We start from the raw sequence: 16,758 nt of genomic DNA, 5'->3' as shown, positions 1-16,758 counted from the left end.
ATAGGGGGAGCAAAGTAGATAAACGTATTGTACACTGAGTCGTGGAGTTATTTTGAGGGTTTTATTCTATACTTCAGTCTAAATTAAGCCTCTAGTCTCTAGAAGAGACATAGATTTGACAATACTCTGTTATGCTGTATGTGAGTCACTATCCCTCTACTACACTCTCCGTAAGCCCTCTCTGCTTGCTTTTGCCAACTTGGGCGAGTCAACAGTAGAAAGGAAGTAACATGAATATTGATTTGGAATGAAACTGAATCTTAGTCATCACAATCTCCTTACCCCTTTAGTCTCTTATCTGCAAACATTAGGAGTGCTTAGAAACAGGCTCTGTTAAGCTAGTGAGTGTCATAAAAAAACCTTCACAAAGACTCACCACCAAGGTGTTTAATTCACTACGGTAGCAAACACAACCACCCAACCTACACCGCTAGACATGCGACAGTGGAAACGTATTAGCCATGATACTATGAGACTTGCGTTTAATTCTGGCTTCACCACTTTGTCAATGTATGTTGGTTTTGAATTTTGTATTTTGTATTTAAAGGCTGTGTAGGGTCCACAGCATACTGATATTTCTTTGATGAGAGTAGTCCCTGAGTCTCACCATCAGAACCATTCACACCTTAGTCGTTGTTGATTGAGCAAGTTGGAAACTATGCAGCCAGAAGGCAATATTTTTTTACTGATCTCGGACTCCACTTGTGACAAATTGTGCGCTCTTGAGCAATCACTTTCTAAGAATATTTCACTACTTTTGTTTTTTAACAGAGATAGGAAAACTTAAATCAAACTAAACACAGGTAGTAAGTATATAATAAGAAAACAGGAATGTACCCCAACACTCATTCTAGTTTACCCTCGGGTGAAAGCACACTCAGGGCTTGATTAAAATGTTAGTGGAAGGTGTTAGTACTCTCGCCATGGTGAAGTACCTCATTCCAGCCGTGGCAAGGGTACTCCACCAGCCAAATTTATAGATGTCCGCCAGCCTAGGCAAATTCTCTTGCATTTACGGGAACCGCCACCACAGCAGTTTCTGTAAATGTAATAAAAGAGTGCCTTGCTACTCCATCAACATGACAGTGCCAGTTTACTTTCATATTCTGTTTTTTATTTTCAATCCCAAAGAAAGATTTTTTTTAAAAAAATAAAGCAATCAATGACACCCTCACCATGGGAGGGATCTCCCATGGCATAGGGGGGTCATTGAAATGTTTGTACTTTTATATACATCTTCGTTTTAGGTGGCGGTTTGTAGAAGTAACTGGCTATGTGTCTGCCCACTCTAAATCAGGTGGGTGGACTCAAGGCCAAACCCTTAAAAGCTCTTACTTTGTCGGGCCGTCAGAGTGGTATATAGGTGGCAGCCATCTACATACTGAAGGTTCGCCTGTGTGTCTAAGTCAAGTGGGCAAACCTTCAGATTGACTGAAAGGTCACTCGATTGCCATTGCAACAGAGTATACTTTCTGCCTCCACCTAAACTAGGCCCCTAGTCTTATAGTCCAGTTACTAAAATATGGTGTAGTGAGAAAGTTCTGAACCTTGAAACAAGGAGTCCTGCAATGTGGAGCTGGTATTCATGCTCTACCAAATTGTTTGGTGTAGTGAAATCACATCCTACCTGTGCCTTTGCTCCATAAATTGCCCTTATTTGATAGAGGTGGCAAGCCACTGAAGCCTCAAGTCAAGCTTGAGCCAGATGCCTGGGTTTGGCTCAGCTCGAGGATCCCAGAGTCCAAAGCGAGCCAAGCCTTCATGCGGCTTCTACCACCCACACTCTAACCTCAAGCTCCAAGAATTAAAGGCAAAAAAATCACTTTTGAGCGGGGGAAACAGACACCTATCTAGTGGCTGAATTGCACAATGAAAATCCAGAAAACCTGGGATCAATCCCAGCTTCCCCACTTGTCCAAATTACATGATGCTGAGAAATCTTCATTATTATATCTGAGAGCACCCACAATACATGAATAATGTTGCTCCATGTATAACAACAACCCAGGCGAACCAGACAGTGTCCATGACAAATGACTTGCCTCTTGGTTTACTAACGTCATTGGGCTCAGAGATAGGAAGGAAGCATTAATATATTTATAAGTTCCTATTTAAAAACTGTCGCTTCTAATAAAAACAACTCAATACAGTGATATGATATCTGAAATAATAATAATGTGATGTACCAGGGTGAAACGCATCCACACATTAGATAAATACACCTTTTTTTTTACAATAATGAGAATACTTTTTCACATATTTTTAAAGTTTGTTGCACACTGTCTTTAAGATTGAAGGTGTTTCTAAAGATAAGCGATGCAGGACACCTTCTTTTCCTTTACGAAAGTAAACATGTCAATAACTTGCGTGTTTTTTTAATATCTTTTTGAATGTTAGTGCTTAGTCAGGTAAACAGCAGCTCAGTGATTCTGTTCACCAGACGGCTAAAAGTAAATGCCAAGAGGGCCACAAGCAGCTCACGGGCCGTCTTTTGAGAATCCCTGATCTAGAGCGACTATCAGCAAGCACACACTGATGAGACGCATTGAAGCTAGATTAGAAAAATATTTTTATACTGCTGCAGCCTAGGCTGGCCCGGAAGAGGAAGGAAGCCATACTAGATTGGGATATTCCATTTGAATAAAAAAAAGAGCAACATGATGATCACAGATCACATAAGAAATGTTCCTTTAAAAACCTGGAATGGAAAAAAATTACTTGCAGGGAATCTGCCACTAGGGATACAGGCTGAATACCAGGCTGCCCTGTGGAACATTCGGGGGAATGCGTAATGCAGTTGCATTGGTATAGCGATGGCTACTCATGACCATGCCATGACACCCATTTGTTTGATGGTTGTCAAGCTACTCCTTTGGTTGTGCTTGAACAGTGCGAGTGGCTTATGTGGGAAGAGTTTTGGTGTTGTGATGATGAAAGGGTGCCCTTACCAAGTCTAGTGTCCAGTGTAGCTGCACTTGAGTGTGATAAGGATTGAAGAGGAGTGATTGAATGAGCCTTTAACGCTTATGCAAACCTTTATATACATTCAGGTGGTGGGTTCACAGTGTGACCTAAGGGTTGTTTTGTGTTGTGCATGATAATCAGAGTAAGGGGAAAGTATGCATGCGCTTATACCTACCATCTTTGTGTGGATGCCCGATTCTAGTTCTTGGATGGTTTAGGTTTGGCGCTGCTTTGTGGTAGGTGGTGTCATCTGGTGGGGAGAAGCCATGTTGCATTGCTTTCTGAATTTATTATAATCTTGAATGTTTCTTATGGTTGCCTGCCTGAAAAGAGAAGAATATTCTACTGCTGGGTATTCTTGAACTGTAGGTTAATTACCAGTGCTGCATTTTTTGAATGCAGAATTCTATTCAGCATGTGTCCATGAAATTTGGCTTTGATAAAGGATGGCCCTGTGCCAAGAATGGCTCTATGGGCCATTCATGGTACCCCGAAAGAAGAGCGTCTGACCAGGAGTAGCCAGTGAAGTGATTGAAGGACTGAAGTGATGTGTAGGCACTGCTTGGCTGCTACATTTTGAAGGCTGTAGGTCACTATACTGAGTTCAAGATAAGGACCGGCAGATTTCTTGTGTCCATAATAATGACTGCCAAAATATCACCAGCATAAGTGTATAAATGAGTATTGTTGACTCTACTCTGACAATATTCTGGATACAATATTATTGTCATACTATATCTGCAGGTGGATATTTCAAATGCGATATCGTGGTTCAGCACCCATTGTGTATCCGTTGTAGTGTCTGCAAAAAGCACTCAGGTAAGGACCATTTGCATACTCAAGACAAAATAGCAAAATGGTGGCCTGGACCCTCAGGGCATAGGCTATCAGGTCTCCTATTTTTTGCAAGTGACGATTTTGGTTTTGAATGTGCCGAGTATCAGATGGTTGTTCAGCATTCAATGGTTCATGGTTTGAAGGCAGCAGTTTAAACCAGGGCAATAGAGGACTATCACGTTTTGCAGTTTGAGAACGTTTAAATTGATTAACTTGATGAGAGCTGATATTCAGATAAGGAAAGCATTTAACAGCAGTGGAGAGACATTAGAGACTTGGAACATCCTCAGGTAAGTTTAAAATGAAGATGACAGGGGGTGATGCTTGACCTGTCAATATGACACTAAATCATGTAATCCAACTTAGTTACTTGAATGCCAAGATCGTCTTGCACTAGTAATTGGCACTGTGATTGGCTGCATCAGAAGCGAGTGACAGGCCCAGACGCAACAAGGTGGCATCCCCATTTCTAATTGCAGTAGTCGTCTGCTTGTCCCAGCTAGAGATAGTGGCTGGTTCAGTTTCTCTGCCAAAGTGGAAGTAAATTTAGTGGTTGGCCTGCAGGTTGCTGTCTTTGAGGAAGCTGGAGATGTGAGTGAAGGTGTAACTTTAAATATCAAACTAGAAAACTCTTTAAGTGAGCAAGTTGTCAATCATGGTTCATGCCAGGATGGTGGCTTTCATGGTGAGAACAATGCCTTTGAAAGGTCCAACAAGGAAACAACTGGCCAGTTGGCCATCAGAAGGTCTTTGAATTTGGTGGGTGATATTCACAGGAGCTGCCAACTGCCTGTGGTCATTGACTTGCTCTTTGTTATCAGCGAAGGGATCTTGGATCTAGTCATATGCACATCAGTCTTAACCCTGCTCCAATAGCTTCAAATGGTTCTGGTTCAGACAGGACCCAGCCTAACAGTTTGGGCAGGGTTGTTCCTACTGGAGCAGCGTCAAGAAGTGTTTGCATACGGCTATGCTCAAACTGAGGTGGGATGGTGAGCAAAAGAACAATGAATTTAGTGTCATTTGTATTGTGTTTTTTATGCCCAGCTTAGGCCTTTATTCCAACTGACATGTTCTGTGGATCGATTTATTATATTTAATGGACGCTTTTATGGTTTTATAACATGAAACAGAATAAAGGTTATTTTGATTTGATATCACTGCACTCGCAGCATACATATCCACAGGTCGTAACGTCACTGCATTTCCAAGTGTTTATCTCTACAAAAAGTGATACCACTCCTTTCTTCCTCCCTATTTCATTCACCTCCTAAGTGCATCCTACTCTGTGGGCTCCAAACAGGACAAACAAAGTGATGGGTATTACCTGTTTGGGCATTTTAGTGCCAGGAAGGGAATAGTACTAGAAATCTTACTCCACTGCAACCTCAGCAAGCATCTACCAGGTAAGATGTAATCATGTACATAGACTTCCATCCCCACAATCATACCCAGATCCAGATAACACATACACCACATCCTCACAACACATATAACCAACAGCATACATATCCCACAAATACAGCCTCAAATGCCGAAAAACACACTCCAGCTTGTGTTCATTAGCACATGTTCTGCAGTATCCTACCCTGCACACATCAAAGACCTTATCACAATCATAAACTTGATGCACTCTTCATTCACTCATGATCAAGGACCTGCCTATTTGAAGAGAAGATTTGCTCTCTATGCTCCCACAAGAGCTCTTAGGTCGGCCTCTTTGTTTAGAATGATCCTTCCTCGCTTTAAGCGAACTAGATTAGGAGGCCAGTCTATTGCGGTAGTGGCAGCACGAGCTTGGAACGCTCTTCCTCTTCACTTGCGGTCCATCCAGTGTACTGCCCTTTTCAAAAAAAGTTTGAAAACTTTTCTTTTTAGAAGTGTGTCTTAAGTTGACTCTTGTTGTTTTCTTCTCTGCTTTCCCCTCGCGCCAGGATACTCCCAAGTAACAGAGCGCGCTATAAAATGATTTAAACATTATACATATACATTACAGAAACATTACTCATCCCACATACTTGCACATCCCATGAACTTTGTTCCCACTGGCTAAAACATCTAGCTTGCAGGCTGAGCTCATAAGAAGGGATTTGCTCTGCCGTCATTCTTTAGTCCTCATGGTCCTTCCCCACCAGCAAGCAAGTGGAATTCAAATCAATTGAGCTCCTCAAATGCCACCTCCCATTATCTGTAACTCAGTTTGTGGTCTTCTACCTGAACCACAGTCCTCCTAGACAGAATAAAGACTTAATACAGAAATTGCCAGCCCTCTTCACCACCTCATCTATCCAATACGCACTCACCACCATCCTTGGAGACTTCAATCTCCGAGACAAAAAAAGCATGAAAAAACAAGAGAGAGACACCATCCCCAACTTCACCAACAGCCTCAATGCTATACAGTCATGTCACTCAACCAACACACTCCAAAGACCACATCTTACTCTTCATCTTCTCGACATCACCAACCACCCAATGCAAACCTCCCATACCCATGGACTGAATCGACCACTTTGCTAACCCTGCCACCCGGCTCTGAATCCAACCAATACACAGATTTCAAACCAGAAAAGCACAACAAACCGTAAGAGCATTTGAAGACTTATCTATCTGTAATACAAAGCTTGAACTCATCGCTTGTCCTACCACCTCAACGTCAGATGTCAACCTACTTACACCCAGGTGTAAGCCAATCACTTCAGAACCCTGGTACCCTAAAGACCTATCAGACAACACATGCTCCTTCTGCAGTCAGGAGAGAAATTGGAAGAAAAAAAGAATCCTGTACGACCTCAAGCTACTGAAGTCTTTCCATGTAACACGCAGACAAATCATCATGCAGCCATAGCCAAGTACTATATCAACAGCATTCACCTCCCCATCCCCATCATGCACTGCCAACAAACACTTCTTCATTTAAAAATACAGAAGATGTGACAGTACACTGACAACACTCAGCTTGTTTCTGCCTCAAAGCCACCACCTATGAATATGATTTTCTACCCATGTCCATCATCAAAGATCTCTCCAGATAAACTCTCTCACCCCTACTCCCCCTTGGCTTGTCAAAGAATCCCTCATTCAAGTCATCGTACCAGACCGCTCAAAACAGGCCAGATCCTTCCACTCATGAGGAAACTAACACTGATGACCTCACCAAAGACTGGCCCATCTCTCAGCTATACTGCATTGGCAAGATGACAAACAAAAACAGTCTATGCATAGCTTCAAGATTTCATCGAAGCCAACCATCTCATGCACAACTACCAGTCCAGCTTCCGATCATACCTTAGAATGGAGACAGCAGCCTTTCAAATCACAAATGGCCACAGATAAGGATGAGCCTTGCCTCATGATACTGTTAGCCCTCTCAGTTGCCTTCGACACCACTGACCATCCCACCCTCAACCCACACTGAAGTCATGTATGGGATTCGCTGGTAACATCCTTCACTGGTTTTCCTCTATCTATTGACATACCAATTTGTTCATGAGTGGCTTCAGGTCACAGCAGATCGCCATCTCATGCAGAGTTCCTATGGATTCCATAACGTCCCATGTCATCTACAACCTCTTCTTGGAGCCCCTTTGCAATAGGCTGACACGGCACAACTATATTTGAAAATCTCATCTGTTCCAGACATTTAATTCTACAGTCACAGTTTTGATCTCGTCCACCACCTTCCTGAAGCCTTAACCAACTAAACAGAGGTTCTGCTTTTCTCCAAGAACACGCAACAACTAGCCTAAACCTCGATGAAGGAAATGAACCTGGAAGGATTAGAACTCCAACTTTCATGCAATGTTAAGTCACTTGAATTATTGCTTCGTTTTATAATTCACACTACAGCCAGAGGACCCATTTCCTTTTTGGCCATGGGACCCATGGCACACTGGCTACACAACTGTCTTGATGGTGGCAATGCCCTCCTAACCAGCCTCCCAGACTGCACCCTGGCCCCCTTAAGAGGATTCTGGGCGTAGCAGCATGCACCATCCAGGACCTAAAGAAGTATGACCTCATCAACGAAACCTTAAGTGGAATGGCTCATCTTGTACTCTGCACCATCTGCAAAACCAGCAGCATCACCTACAAAGCCGCAACGACTGAAAGACCTGCCTATCTGGCTAACAGGCTCACCGCTTATGGTGGCCTTTGGCACATTCATAGCCAGAACACCATCAGACTGCGACAAGGGGTTGCAAAAATGGAAAAAATAAGCAACAGAGGTTCTACTTCTATGCACCTGAGATCTGGAAATATATCCATGTATCCATCCATCCCTGCTCCAATTTAGGAGAGAGCTAAAGTCACTTCTTATAAAAAAAACCTGCACAACTGCCACTTCAGTTCTTATATCCCAGGTACTCTACAATCACACGCTGGCTCTATCTCTGCCTTTGCTCCAATAAAACGCCCCTCTGCCTTCCGGCTACGTTTGCACTATACTATGACCACATGCATGAGGATGATGGTGAAGGGCATCATAATTATGTCAATTTAGGCGTATAATGTATCGGGAGGTCGGGTAAAGTTTGAATGGCAGATTATTACATCAATGGAAGCTTCGTGGCCTTTTGAGAGGGTAAAGATGATTCCAAAAAGGGTTACCTCAAAATTAGTGCAAATTGAAAGGCATGATAAAAAAAACACTCCTACCTTATCGGAGTCCTGCCAGGACATTTCTCCCCGATTTCGTTTTTCCTATTTCACGGATTGAAAGACTGGTTTTTGAGAGAAGAAAAAAAAAGTTGCAAACGAGAAGGAACAATCCAGCAACACGCAGCTCCTTCCTAAAGAGCAGTCCAAGTACTTAGAACAATTAGCTGAAAAGTACACTAAAGCTCCTTTGTAAATATACACCGCACAGTAACGCAGCTTCCCAAACTCCAAGTATTTCTATGATCCTATCACGTCTGCATTTGAAATCCATGATTGCCCATGTGTAGAGCGAAAACAGACTCTACGGAGCATGCTCAGTCAGAGAGATCTATGTCGACGTGTGCCCGTCTTCTCTTTCCATTACCATAGCGCAAATGTGGGCTGTGGCGGTATGCAGTTCTTTCGCTTCTGTTTGGGCGTCAGGTCTAAAGCTTCCATGCGAGACAAGGAATAATAAATACGGACCTATATTCTATAGCAGCATATGGAGGCAACAAGTTTATTTTACAAGAACTATTGCGCTCAGTCAGAAGAAAACAGTTTGCAGTGGTGGAAGTACTTAAAAACAATATGGGAACAGTGTAGGGGCGGGCGGGGTCAGAGAAGTAGCTAAAATGATCACAGTATTCGGCAATTAAGTGGTCCTTTCACCTACATGTAACTGCACATAAAATAACGCAATCACCTTAAATGAAAAATAAGGGAAAGTTAGGTGGAGGGAAAGGTACTCTTTTATGAAACCACAATTGGTTAATTTGATCAGTGTGTGACCAGTCATAGAGGGAAATCCTGTTTGAGCAGTGGAGAATAATGACGTGTATTTATAGTGCTATAGTGCTCAGCCTTTGATAGAGAGCCCTGTGAATATGTAAGTTATCATTAAAAAGTGTACTACACGCAGTATAAGGCATCTAAACTGCTAAAATATTTAATGTTTAAGATAAAACAAATGCTTTCAAACTATATACGTTTGTAACATGCAATTAGACTGTCACTCCACACTCAGTCGGTAGCACCATTACATTATCTCTCAAAATGAATAAATCATTGAAACCATGAAGCCTCAAATGACTTCATCTGTTAAACCCTATACTTGCTCCATAGCAGCCTTTAGATCAGCTGATTAACCAATTGAATACATTTGTTTTGTGTGTGTTTTTGATGGAAGGCATCCTGGTGAGAAGGCGTGTTTCTTCTGTCTCTGTCCCTTCCTTGGCTTCACAGCATAGGAGACCCTATTCCCTGTGCTTTCCGCAGGGGCAATACAGGGAATGTTGTTTTTCAAGAAAAAGTATGGGCACTACTTATCAAAACATTTTAAAACGTATGGACATGTCGTTACCCATACATCCCACCAAATGTAACACCTGGCAATCTGCTGAGTTGGCACTGCAGGGGTATCGGCGTACCTATCAACTTCTCAAGACAAAAATCAAAGTGGTATTTGTGCAGGTCCCAAAGGTCTTTTGGTGCATTATAAAGATACAGACGGTTGGTCCCATAATGCCCCAGTTACTTACCAGTAATCTTCATTATCCTTAGTCCATATCCCTCGTCACAGTAAATTACTCATGAGATTGACAGGACCAAAACCACGAAGTAGGAGTGAACTTTCCTTAATCCTACTCACTTAGGGTGGCATAAGGAATAGCCTGTCCCATTCCTCTTCCTAGTTTTTTTCCTGTCTTGAGGAGTGAAACAGGGAGGCGGGACTGGGGTTTCAGTCACCTCGCACTGGTAGATGAGGGTTGCGCCCTACTGGGCTTTGGTGGGGTCCCTTTACCCACTGTGGGAGCAGCAGAGAAGTACGAAGAGGCTACAGCGCCATCAGCCCAAGCCTTATACACCAGGAGGCGTGACTGAGGCGCAAGGGTATTTTCTAGGCAGCACTCACCTGTACCTGTGCACTATTGCGTCTCTTCAGTGATCAGGGTAATTATGTGTGCAGCTGCATTATTTCAATAATTTGTAGAGTTTCTCCTCATTGCTCAGGAGCATGCGTAGAGGGAATCTTGACTTTGCTTTGAGCATAAGTGTGATTGGTTTAAAGCTTAGCGCATGGTTGAGCTTTCAGTCTGTCAACCCTTCTTGCCATGACATTGAAAGGAAGCGACGGCAGCAGGTAAGGTGCTATGTTACCTGGCATTTTCTGTGTGTAATATGGGGTTTTTAGTGTTGGTTCTTAGTGCCTGTGCTTTGCTTTCTGTCATTAAGGAGAAATATTCTAACAGCAGACACTTGGATTCCTATCCCAGCAGTGATTCCTCTTCTAGATCAAGATCTCCCCCCAGAAGCAATAGAGGAAGTGCAGGTCTCCTCCTCGGGAAGGTGAATTTGAGAAGTTTAAAAGAATACTGCTGCAAACCTTGGGAGAGCTGAAGGGTGACTTAAAGAAGGTGGATAAGTCTAGAACAGATTCATCTAGGTCTGGTTTATAGGATGGTGAGTAAGATGCTTCTGCTGTATCTGAAATTAAGCGGATACTCCTTGTCCTTTCCAATGGCTACCAAACTTGTATCCTTGGTTCCAGGGAGTATCTCCTCAGGCTTCAGGGACTTCCTCTCAACCATATTGTGGAAGGCTCCAGTATCCCCCATGAAAGGCATTTTCCTCCCATTGCTACTTTCTGCATAAATCCCATAGTATAAGGATGAATGTGCTTCAGAGTATCTTGGTCACTCTCCTAAATTTTCATAGTTACGAGGTTGAGTGTAAACAATCCCTCTCAGGTACCTTCACCCATCTGTAACTTGCTTGCTATCATGGGTGTCTATGGGTCAAGTTCCTTTTCTTGAAAATCTCTTATCTGAAAGAAACAGGTTTGTGTTAGATTCCTTACCTTAGAATATCCCCAGGCGTCAGACTGGATCTGGAAAGTTTTGCGCAGTAGTACCCCTGTGCGTCGGTAGGCGTCGTCTGCGGCTCCACGTCTGTCGTCGGCGTCGAGATCGCCGGGATGACGTCGTCGCAGTACTTAGACGCCGCCCTCGCGCGTTGATGTCAGTTCTTCTTTTTTCCGCGCCAGCAAGTGCAGATCAGGGAAGATCAGTACTCTTAGTCATTTTTTTACTAACTTTTTGGATCACTTTTGATCTCTTCTCAAATCGTCCTTCGACTCGCAGTGCCGGTATGGATGCTTGGTTTTAAACCTTGCGAGGACGGTCACCACTTGATGTCGGTGACTGACCCCCACCGTCGGTGCCTTTATTGTCTTGGGGCCGACCGCGATGACAAGTCGTGCCCCGAATGCCGGGCCTTGACTTCAAAGGCCAGACGGGAGCGGTCCCGTAAGCGACTCGAGCTCCGGCAGTCAGCTCCGCGCCGCTCGAGGTCCCGGTCGAGGAGGAAGTCGAGGTACCGGTCGCGGAGCCGCATTCATCACCGCTCGACGAGTCAACACCATTCGTCGGGGTACAAGTCTCCGGTTAGTCGAGGCACTCGAAAAAGAAGTCGAAGAGGCGTCATCGCTCTTCTGACTCCCCCGACGCTTGCACGACGCTGCCGGGGATTCGGGCGACACCACCCACGTGGCTCCGCCGGAGCCACAAGCGCCGCGTCCAGCTCCACACCCGCCGGTCCCTGGGCTGCACGCGATGCCGGAGGAGATACGTGATTTCCTCGTGGCCATGAAGACTCACTTCCCTCCATCGGACCATGTCGAGGTGCCTTTGGGCCCTGTGGGTCCGTCTGGGAGTCCTAGCGGGCCCGCGGCTTCAGCCCCGGCGTCGTGGGGTGCTTTGGCCCCGGCACCAACGTCGACTTCGGTCCCGACGCCGCAGGGCCCTGCAGGATCCGGGTCGTCGCCAGTCGACCTCACGACTCCTCCGCTGGCGCTGACCCAGAGGGTGTCGCCCACAACGCCGTCCCCTGACGACGTCGTCACCAGTCCCAGCCCCCGTCCAGGTCCGGCGTCAGACCGGCGCCGTCTCCGGCACCGACAGGTGAGCAATTCACCTACGACCCGACTCCATCATTTTTCCCTGACTATCAGGAGATGGATGCCGAAGGGGATTGGGAGGGGTCTGAGGACCCTCTGGCACTCCAGTGCATGTTGAGCCAGGACTGGGCAGACGAGCTAAGGGAGGCCAGTGGTCTGGACACTTCACCCAACACTGGATTTGTCTCCCCTCCTACCGTGGCTACGGAGGAGGGGGCTGCTTACAGCGTGGTGTTGACTAAGGCAGCCAAGGCCTTGGATCCGCAGGCAAGCTCCTCGGATCCTCTACTGCCGTTTAATGAAGCCCTCACTGACGTTCTGGTGGGCACCTGGTCCAAGCCCTCTACGGGTCTTCCTGAAGATCGGAATGTGGTCCTACGCCACCGCCCGGCTCCGGGCGACCCCAGCTTCCTGTCCGTTCACCCCACCCCGAGAGCCTGGTGATCTAGGCCTCTACATCCCAGACCGCGTTCCTGACCGCTCCTCCGGATCGGGAATCCAAAAGGTACGATCAGTTTGGGAAGAAACTGTTCTCCTCCCTGAGTTTGGGGTTGCGGTCTGTCAACACCGCCTGCCTTTTGGGCCGTTACACCCACTCTCTGTGGGATACGGTTGCGGAAGTGCTGCCGCAGTGCCCGGTGGAGGTCCAGGCAAAGCTTACCCAAGCCCTGGCGGAAGGGTGGGATGCAGCACACTATTCGATACGGTGTGGCCTCGATACCATGGACTCGCTGGGTAGGGCGATTGCAACGACAGTGGCGGTTCGCCGCCATGCCTGGCTGAGGTCCGCCAACTTTTCGGTGGATGTCCAGGCCACCCTCATGGACATGCCTTTTGATGGACGTTGCCTCTTTGATGACAAGGCGGACAGTGCGCTGGAGCGTTTCAAGGACTCCAGGGCTACGACCAAGTCCTTGGGCCTCGGCCAACGCCAGCAAACTTCCGCTTTTTGCCACTTTCGTGGCCAAAAAAGAGGCACCCCCACACGTCCAGCTAGCCACAGGCCGCAGAACCAAACTCATCGCGGACGTGGTAACCACGGTGGCGGTGCCGGGGGACAATGGCAAGGTCAGTCCACATCCGCCCCCGCAGCATCAGCCTCAAAGCCCTCCTAGTCCGAGCTTTCAGGCTCATTCGACGCCAGTGGGGGGCAGGGTTCGCTATCACCTCCTCCACTGGCGTACCATCACATCGGACAGGTGGGTGCTGCAAATCGTCCGAAGGGGCTACTCCCTCCCCTTCGAGGTGACCCCTCCAGCTATGCCACCGCAGTGCCACCGCATGTTGGGGGATCACTTGCAACTTCTACAGGAGGAAGTTATGGCCCTCTTGGCCAAGGGGGCCATCAAGCGCGTTTCTGGACCAGAATTAGGACGTGGTTGCTACACCCACTACTTTCTGGTTCCCAAGAAAGGCAAAGGAGGCCTAAGCCCTATCTTGCACCGCCGGAGCGTCAACGGCTTCCTCCGGAAGGAGAAGTTCAAGATGGTGACTTTAGCTCAGGTCCTAGCTACCCTGGAGACTGGATGGTAGCATTGGACTTGCAGGACGCATATTTCCATATCCCCGTCCTACCATCGTTACCTGCGGTTCACGGTAGGCCACGAGCACTTTCAGTTTACCGTGCTCCCCTTTGGCCTTACCAGCGCCCCTCGGGTGTTCTCGAAAGTGATGGCGGTGGTCGCAGCTCATCTGCGCAGATCAGGGGTCTCAGTCTTCCCCTATCTCAACGACTGGTTGTTGAAGGCGGGCTCGTCCCAGACAGTCGTCAGCCACCTCCAGACTACAGCCGACCTCCTGCACCTGCTGGGGTTCTCCATCAATGTGCCGAAGTGACACCTCTGCCTCTCTCCGAAGCTCCTCTTCATCGGAGCGGTTCTGGATACGGCGCAGTTTCGGGTTTATCCTCCCGAACAGCGGGTTCGGGATATTCAGGCTCTGATTCCGATCTTTCAGCCTTTATACCGAGTCTCAGTCAGGTTGACGCAGCGGCTTCTGGGGCTGATGGCCTCCTGCATCCTTCTGGTGCATCACGCCAGGTGGCGGATGCGGGCTCTGCAGTGGGACCTGAAGTTTCAGTGGGCCCAGCATCAAGGCAACCTGTTCGACCACGTCCGGATTTCGGAGGGCACTGCGAGACAGTTGCATTGGTGGCTCATGGACCACGATTGGGTCAGCGGCAGATCCCTCTCCCTACCCCAACCTGACCACGTAGTTGTGACGGATGCGTCCCTCCGGGGCTGAGGGGGGCACATGGGAGAGGCGGAGATCAGAGGCCTCTGGTGTCCAGCGGAGTCACGGCTCCACATCAACCTTCTGGAGCTGTGGGCGATCCGGCTTGCACTGTCCGTGGAAGTGTAATGCAGGTGTTCACGGACAACACCACGGCCATGTGGTACTGCAACATACAGGACGGGGTGGGGTCATGTACTCTTTGTCAGGAGGCTCTGCGCCTCTGGCAATGGCTGGAACACCAGGGCATCACCCTGGTGGTTCAACACCTGGCAGGTTCCCTGAACGCCAGAGCGGACAAAATCAGCCGCCGGTGCATGATGGATCACGAATGGCGTCTGAACTCGGACGTGGCGCAAGGCCTCTTTCAGCAGTGGGGAGAGCCTTGGTTAGATCTATTCGCCACAGAAGAGAACGCGCTATGTCATCAGTTCTGCATGTTGGAATTTTCAAGGCGGCACTCGCTCGGAGACGCTTTACGTCGCGAGTGGATCTGCGGTCTGTTGTATGCCTTTCCGCCTATACCACTTCTGCCCAGAGTGCTGAAGAAGATCCGGTGCGACCGGGCCCAAGTCATCCTTGTGGCTCCGAACTGGGCACGAAGATACTGGTATCCCAAGCTACTCAGCATGTCAGTCGATCCCCCGATTCGTCTGCCACTTCAGGAGGACCTTCTGTCGCAGCAGCAGGGGACCGTCCTCCACCTGAACCTGTCCAGTCTCCACCTACATGCGTGGAGATTGAACGGTGACAGTTGAGGCCATTTGACTTGCCTCCTGAAGTCTGTGAGGTGATTCTGGCAGCTAGGCGTCCCTCCACAAAATCGGTATACGCCTGCAGGTGGAACAAATTTGTGGCATGGTGCACAGTAAAGGCTGTGGATCCACTCTCGGCCCCCCCTTTCAGAGGTTCTCCTCTTCCTTCTTTCTCGTGCCAAGCAGGGCTCTGCTCTGGGCACTTTCAAGGGCTACCTCTCGGCCATTTCAGCCTTTTTAAGGCTTCCTGATCAGCCTTCTCTTTTCAAGTCCCCTGTTGTAAATAGATTCTTGAAAGGCATCATACACATGTTCCCTCCTGTTTCCTTCGTCATGCCTCAGTGGGACTTGAATCTTGTTCTAACGTATCTGATGTGCGCTCCTTTTGAGCCACTTCATAACTGTCCTCTTCGTCTTCTGACTCTTAAGACTGCATTCCTGGTTGCCATCACCTCTGCCAGGAGAGTAAGTGAGCTCCAGGCTCTATCTTCTAAACCTCCTTTCCTCTCTGTCCATCCAGACAAGGTTGTTCTAAGGGCTCGTCCTTCTTTCCTGCCCAAGGTGGTCACAGCCTTTCATATCGGGCAGTCCATCACCTTGCCCACCTTCTATCCGCCTCCGCATCCCTTGAAAGAGGAAGAGAGGCTCCACCGTCTGGTCAAAACGTGCGCTCTCATTCTATCTGGACCGCACATGCCAGTTCCGGGTGGACGACCAGCTCTTCGTTGGTTATGTGGGCGCAAAGAAGGGACGGGCGATGCACAAGCGGACCATCTCTCGGTGGGTCATCTTGTGCATCAAGGTTTGCTACTCCTTGGCGAAAAAGGTGCCTCCAGTTGGGCTGCGCGCCCATTCCACTCGGGCCACGGCAGCTACTACTGCCCTGGGTCGGGGAGTCCCCTTGCAGGACATCTGCCAGGCAGCTACGTGGGCTTCGCTGCACACGTTTGCTAGACACTACTACCTGGACAGCCAAGTCCAGAGAGATGGCTTTTTCGACCGTTCCGTTCTCCAGGACTTTCCGGTGAGATCTTGGTTCGCAGACCTACCACCGGGGTTGGTATTGCTGGGTTATCTATTCTAAGGTAAAGAATCTAACACTAACCTGTTTCTTTCAGATGCACAAGTTACTTACCTTCGGTAACGATATATCTGTAAGAAACAGTAGTTAGTGTTAGATTCCTTACCGCCCCACCCATCCTCCCCGTTCTGCGAACCGATATCTAGGCTTAAGGTATCTCCCTTTGAGGGCCCTAGTTTCATGGCACCAGTGTCGGTCTCTGGCATGGCTCTGCGTGGAACTGACATCAGCGCGCGAGGGCGGCGTCTGAGTACTCCGATGACGTCATCCCGGCGATCATGATGCCGACG

At 47.7% G+C, this 16,758-nt stretch overlaps 1 protein-coding gene across 2 annotated transcripts in view; it reads right to left on the bottom strand.

Annotated features, from left to right (window-relative positions):
• LOC144818744 (uncharacterized) overlaps window positions 1-8,731 on the bottom strand; it is a 397,421-nt gene extending 388,690 nt beyond the window's left edge. For both annotated transcript variants that reach the window (XM_078676448.1, XM_078676447.1), the window contains exon 1: window positions 8,461-8,731. In XM_078676448.1, coding sequence (XP_078532574.1) covers window positions 8,461-8,484 — 24 coding nt within the window. In that variant the 5' untranslated portion in view covers window positions 8,485-8,731. The remainder of the gene's footprint in view (window positions 1-8,460) is intronic.
• Window positions 8,732-16,758: the final 8,027 nt, after the last annotated feature.

Source organism: Lissotriton helveticus, chromosome 2_1 (genome assembly GCF_964261635.1).
Source record: "Lissotriton helveticus chromosome 2_1, aLisHel1.1, whole genome shotgun sequence".
NCBI lineage: Eukaryota > Metazoa > Chordata > Amphibia > Caudata > Salamandridae > Lissotriton > Lissotriton helveticus.
This window is presented reverse-complemented; position numbering and strand designations above follow the sequence as displayed.